At 38.3% G+C, this 7,066-nt stretch overlaps 1 protein-coding gene across 1 annotated transcript in view; it reads right to left on the bottom strand.

Annotated features, from left to right (window-relative positions):
• Nucleotides 1-3,995: 3,995 nt before the first annotated feature.
• Nucleotides 3,996-7,066, bottom strand: part of LOC143343644 (uncharacterized) — a 114,996-nt gene continuing 111,925 nt past the window's right edge. Inside the window, exon 16 of the mRNA XM_076768745.1 lies at nucleotides 3,996-4,193. Coding sequence (XP_076624860.1) covers nucleotides 4,089-4,193 — 105 coding nt within the window. The 3' untranslated portion in view covers nucleotides 3,996-4,088. The remainder of the gene's footprint in view (nucleotides 4,194-7,066) is intronic.

Here is a 7,066-nt window from a genome sequence, read left to right as displayed (position 1 = left end):
TTCTCTCGTGCATGGCTGTTCGCTGGCGCTTTTATCATTTGAAAGCTGTTAATTGGCCCGAACGAATATCGTCGATCGATGATACAAAAAAGAAAAAAAAAAATACAGCAATTGGAATGTTGTCGCAGCTTGCGATTAGAGAACTGCTCTTTGTTTTTGAATTTCGTGGATTTCACCTGCCGAAGCCGCGGGCATTTTTCTTTTTTTTTTTTCGTTTTTTTAAATTGCGAACTGTCAGTTTGTCGATAGAACGATACCTTTCTTCCAGGCATATCGACTAGATTTTGTACCCGCGGTGCCAATTAAGCTGTTTCGCATCGTTCCACGCAAATTGCACCAGGAATAATTCGGTCAGTTTATCGTGAATTTTTAATGGTGCATACGTAAAATACGCAACGCAAGCAAATTGTACGTTCGAGATAGGTCTTTGCTGTTACGAGCCCTTTCTTCCAGAACATAAAGTCTGATTTTTGCATGAACGCAATATCGTTTAGCCTCGTTCCACGATGGCCTCGGTGTTCGCGGTAATTATGGTGCCGGATAAATCTCGGAAACTTTATTGTACGCTGTGATCGCTAACGAACTTACAATGCTAGGATTGATTAAAAATTTCAATCACAATCGAAACACAGACCATTTCTCGATTGATAATTTAGAGTAAAAATTAAAAATTTGAATTCTAATTTCCCTTCTTGAATGAAAAACTAAAATTATTGAATTCGATTCGAAACCTTACGCGCGTCCTATTGAATTTCCACGAAACAACCCGATTTCGGTTCGCAAAAGTACGGTCTCAATCCCATAATCGATATGTACGTGTCTGGAAAGAGTTTCCTGCATTCAAACTTGCAGCGTACAAGGCATTCTACAAAATAGAAATACGACACGGGCAAATACAGGGTGTTCGGTCAACCCTGGGAAAAATTTTAATGGGAGATTCTAGAGGTCAAAATAAGACGAAAATCAAGAATACTAATTTGTTGATGGAGGCTTCGTTAAAAAGTTATAGAAACATATCCGGCCACACAGTATATTTTCGGTAAAGAATTTTTTTCTCGAAAGTACGTAGGATTTTAGGGGTATGTCTATTCGTAAAAAATGATTATAATTAGCTCCTGCAACTAAAAATAATTTTTTTAGAATGATTTGAAAATTTTTTTTTTCGAAGAAAAATTTCAGGGAAACATGTCAGTGTATGGTCAGACATTTTCGGTAAGGAATTTTTTTCTCGAAAATGCGTAGGATTTCGAGGGTATGTCTGTTGACCAAAAATGATTGTAATTGACCCCTGTAACTAATTATAATTTTTTTAATATGATTTGAAATTTTTTAATTTCGTCTAAAAATTTCAGTACCTACTCGAATTTTTTTCTCGAAAGTGGGTAGGATTTAGACGGTATGTCTAATGACCAAAAATGATTCTAATCGTCCCCCGCAACCGAAAATAATTTCAACAAGATCGTCATTGTGAAATATTAAACATTAATTGTGAATGACTGAGTTAAATCAGCCACGTCGAAACCAGCAAAACCATCGATCCAGTTTGGGAACCAGAATCATTAATATATCGTAAACGACTGGAACTTGGAAATTTATCAGTAAGTTTTCTCTGTCGTTTCTACGATTCGAACGTCCCCGGGCTCGAAATTCGTGATTCGATATCGTGAACCAACCCCACTGGGAAAAAGAATGAAAAAGCTTGAACTTGGATGAATCCTGGCAGTACGGTTCACGTCAAGACGGGGCACGGGAACAGACGAGTCAATTAACCAGAATTGCAAAGTAACTCGAACGCCATTCGCCGGCGGTATCCACGCGAAGCGCATATTTGGTATTCGTATCGGGGTAAACCGAGACCACGTTCCCGGATTTAACGGCGATTTAGCGAGGAGAACGCCGCAGAACATCGGGGTAAAATGTAAATCGTGTCATCGGTCGTTTCGATGGTCCACGGTTCCCCGAGTTAGCGGCTGCGGAAAGAGTGCTCGATATTCCAGCGAGCAAACGCTACGAGCTCGTTTCCTAAAATCGTGTCCGTCGGTTTCCAAAATCGTACTCCCCCCCTCCTAACCAGTAAATTTCGTAACGAAATTAGTAAAAAGTACGGTCGACGCATTGGCAACCACGTCACCCCTTCACAAGTGACGTGATTTGTTCACCGTAGTGCCAAAAAAATTAATTTTCAAGATTACATGTTAAAGAAAATAAATCTTGAATTTTAACGAGGCTATAAAAATAAGTTCTATGAGAAATTGTGGGTATTCTAGTTTTCAATTGTCTGAGACCAAAGTTTCGTTTTCTTTTACAATTTAAGGGGCTTTGTTAGTTTTATCAGTGAAAAAAGAGAATGAAAATATCCAATAGATAATAATACATGATAATATTTAGTAATAATAAAATTGGTAGAGATTAAACCTGAGAATTCCATCGTCAATGCAATTTAACTACGATGTCTGACTATTCATCGATATTTCTACTTGTATTTATAGCTGAACACATTTATGGACGATATTTTACAATAAGTTACGGCTTCCTCTATGGTAACTAATGAAAAGCAGCACGAACAAATAATGCCGTATCGCCGTCAATATTTTTTAACATCGATTCAAGTAGAAATAACGATATATGGTCAGCCACCGTAGCCAATCGTGATCGATTGCACGTGTACCTGACAAATTTTTACTATTGACTTTATTTGCTTGTAAAAAATACAATGTTCACGTAACATTTGAATTCTTTTCGATTCGTTAGAGTGCAAATAAAACAATAAAAAATATTTGCCTGTGAAACGTTTTCATCAAGCATATATATTTTTCGAAAATCTTTCGAATAGAAATCAGATTATTTTCTGGGCTACATTGGGCTATATTCACGCTCGTTCGGTGACGTAAAAATATTATATTACTTTCGTGACGTGTAACGTGTCGAGGAATTATTGGATTGCAGCTCCAACCATTCTCTGCGCGAGTCCATAAATCTTTAAAAAATCACGATAATTTCGAATCGCGATAAACTGTCGAGATTTTCATCTTCGCGTGTCAGTCCAACTTTGACAAATAGGAACGTTCATATTTAATCGCAATCGTAATCGCTGTGACGAGTTGCGCCATCGTTGAGCCTAGAGAAACGTATTATAAAAATAAAAAGTTCGTCCAGACTTTTCTGATAGGTCTCTGCTGTTGTATTACTCTTCCCGAGTAATGAATCATCAGATTAACCTAATTTTTGGCGTACATCACGCGCTAATATGTTCCCGAAAAAATTTGGAATCGTAACAATGTAAAATTCTGGCACAAAACGTTCCTCTGAAATGCGTGCAAAACTAATTTTCGTACACGTCAGGTGTAACCTATCGTGCGTACCATAATACGAGGGATGAACTTAAATTCTAGTATTCGTGCCGTTTTTACCATTTTTCGCATCAATTTACATAATCTAAATACAGTAAAACCTCGATTTAGCGGACTAATTGGGGCCAAATGGTGGTCATTAAATACAACCGTTTGGTAAATCCAATTTAAGTACACACGAGCAGTGTGCGTACATGTAAATAATGCAATATTGAAAGAATATGTAGCCAAGCGTAAAATTCGAAATTAAAAAGAATTTCTAAAGTTACAATTTATAGTTCGAGATTAAAATAATTTTGTGGAGACAACAAATACTATATAATTTGATAATGCAATATGAGACCGTTGAATTCTGTCCATTAAATAAAAAACGAGTTAAATCTGGGTTCACTAAATCGAAGTATTATTGTATTTGTTCGTCGTAGACGGTTTAACAAGTACGACTAGTGGAGCGAAGTGAAGCTTTGCTTTCTCGCTCAAGTGACTCTCTAGAGAGAAATTGAGTAATATTACTAAAGCATTGTTCGCTGCTTATCATTTTTACGACGACCGGGGAACACTTACGTTTAACGATTTTTCGCAAAATCTTCATCCGCAGAGGATAGTATGTTATTCCTGTCGTATCGTGAGTTTCGCAGAGGGTTTAGGAGCTAAGCATAAACCGACGTGATCGCATGGCAGACATTTATTCGAGATCGTAATAATACGACTATCTGCCCTATTCGACCACCGCCATAATTAAGGACAAAGCACTGTGCGAAGATAAGACTCACCTGCGACCGTCGATTTCACGCACCGGATCAATACGATTCTCGAGAAGATCGAACGAATATAGTTACTCACCTGCAACAGAAAACAAACACATAAATATGTAGTCACACGAGACAATTCTATTTGTCGTTCTACAATTATAAACGAAGTAACGTCAGACTTACGATTGATAACTAAACGTACATGCATTTATGCATTCGCGCCATGGTATATCTTCTACCGCGAAGGACATTTCATTTGAAACCCGACACACATTCAATTAGTCAAATGTCAGAACCGACTGTCAGGCGACAGCAAACGTACAAGTATTTTACTTGCTCTTAATGAAGATGATAATAATAATAGCAATGTTCTTACTTTTACCTTTTATAAAATCCAACATTCAGTGTCGAATGTTAAAACACTGTGGTACAATACGTAAATATTGGATGGGAATTCTCATCTCATATTTTACTAAACAAAATCTCACTTTCATACCTCGAAGTAAAGATAAATACAGCAAGCAGAGAATAAATAATTTTATTCCACGTAACGTACACGGTTACGAGAATTCACCGTTAAAAGTTACGGGAATAGAGAAGTTTCTATAAATAGAAACGAACATAGCATCGACAGGTCTATTATTATATGCAATTAACCGCGTTTAAACGCGCCGCTGTGAACACAACAAAGCTCGCTTGTAAATATGAACAGGCCGGAGAGGCCGTTTTAATTATTCCGTCGGTGCTCATGAATAAACACGAGCGCCCGGGTACGACGTCGAAATTGTCTCTAGAAACATGTGCTGGAAAACGGCATACGGACGAGTAAAATAAAACGGTTCGAGGAGAAGGAAAGTATAATTTCGCGGTGTAAATGAAGAGCCGCTTGGCGATTGCGCGCGTAAACTATATTTTTTAAAAGAAACTTTATTCCGAAGTTAAAATTACGGGTTCGCGGAGTAAGGAACTGGAAAACGAGGAAACCGTAAATTGGAAAAGCGAGCGATTATCGCGGAGGAGAACTTCCCGTAAAACTTTTACTCGTTTTTAAACGTAAATTCTGAAAGCGTAGTCAAATAACCGAATCGACGGTGAAATTTTCAGCCGCACGATCGTGAATTTATGCAACTAGAAAGTATTTGGATATGGTTCGGGACAGAACGTTGTATTCTGTTAATGTAAACGTTAAACTTGCAAAGGGACAGGATGTTGAAGTTGAGAGTCGCGGAACAGAGTATCGAAGATGATATGAAACATTTCAAAACCATGAAAGTCGATCCTAAGTAGTCCAAGCTTACAGAATACGATACCGGGCACAACAGCACTTAGCTCGTGATACCCAAGAACCTGGGATACGTGGAATACGATACTAAGAAGTCGAATGTACGGAAGTCGATTACGACCGTTTCGTATCATACGAATCGATTTCGAAGAATCTCCAAGCCGTAGGATATCGATATTGCGAATAGAAAGATCGTGGAAGTCGAATTAATATTACGACAAGATGATGATTTAACACAGTCGTCATTGGTTATTGGAACAGCTGTGTCTATTTCTTTTTTATTCAATTAATATGCAGGCTTAAATGGGCTGAGATCCATTTTCGAAAGCGGTAATTTTTCTTGGAAATTAATACACTCGACGATAATACAATATTAAATAGAGATTCTAGAAACTGTGATACTTCATAACTCTGGTAATCCAGAACATATATTGTACCAAGAACTTTCGAAACACCGCTTAATCTCTAATATTCTCTGGGACTTGTCCCTGTGATGTCCAAAATCTCTTTGGGACACTTGATATTTCCCCATACCTTTGATGCCATCGAGGTTCTTGGAACACGTCGATACCTCTGATGGTCTCGTGATCCTTACGAGAGCATCCAATGCTATTGCAACTCACGGTGCATCCAGAAGCATTTAGTATATCTGGGACATCCGGAATTCCGAGAAATCAACTTCCGTGATCCTAATGTGTTTAGAATTGTATTGTATGATACGTCACGTTTGAACCCGCAGAGTCTTTGATCTCGACTCCCATCAATACTTCCTCGGAATCCGTGTTCCGTAGCTCCAAAGATGGGTCACTGACCTACGAACCGACTCTAAGATTCACAATATTTGTTTCCACGACTCTGAGGCCTCCAAGTGGAAACTTATCCTTTAAAGCCTGGTATTACCTTATAAACTGAAATTCTAGATATCGGTCTCGCGTCCTTCGTATAACCAAGTTAGTGTCTCGTGTTCCGAGGGTCAGTGATATCGTACTAGGTAACTGTGTTATCTTGAGTAGCAGCTGTCGTCAACTGTGAAGGTTACGAATGTCGAGTTTCGCGTTTCAACCACAGTTATAATTGTTTCCCTCAATTTGTACTTTCTGTTACTTAAATTTAAAATACTTTAATCCGAATAAAAATATTTGAACCGATGTTATTAAATTGCGTGGCATTAGAACATCATCTACTCAGAGTTTATCACTATTCTCTGGCGTATAATAGCATTGTTAGAGACACGAATTGCTGCAAAGCATCCGTTCAAAGGGCATCAAATTGCGACCAAGAATTAGCGGATGTGTTAATTGCAACGTAAGCCAGCCTATGCTCGCGTTTGGATCAGCGAACACGGCTGCAATAGTTTCTAATGAATCCTAATCGCCTGGCATTGTCGAGCTATTCTAATAAACACGCGAAATTTCAACCGCGTTACACACAAACTGAATATTTCTCGCTTCGTCTCTCGAGAAATTGAAAATTGCTAGTAGAACTCGTACTTATTTTCTCGTTTCGATCTTATTATCTTGAGAATCACGAGGCACGTTAAACCCTGCATCGAAATTACTATTCGAGCCCGATTGTATTTACTGCTGGAAAATACACGGATTTCTCTAACCGCGGCGAAACTAGTCTGCAATTACAGTAGCTGATGGCTCCACTCGAAATTGGAAAGGAACGAAACACTACGA

This window comes from Colletes latitarsis, chromosome 1 (assembly GCF_051014445.1).
Source record: "Colletes latitarsis isolate SP2378_abdomen chromosome 1, iyColLati1, whole genome shotgun sequence".
NCBI classification, from domain to species: Eukaryota; Metazoa; Arthropoda; class Insecta; order Hymenoptera; family Colletidae; genus Colletes; species Colletes latitarsis.
Note: the sequence above shows the minus strand (reverse complement) of the source record. Positions and strands in the feature narration are given on the sequence as shown.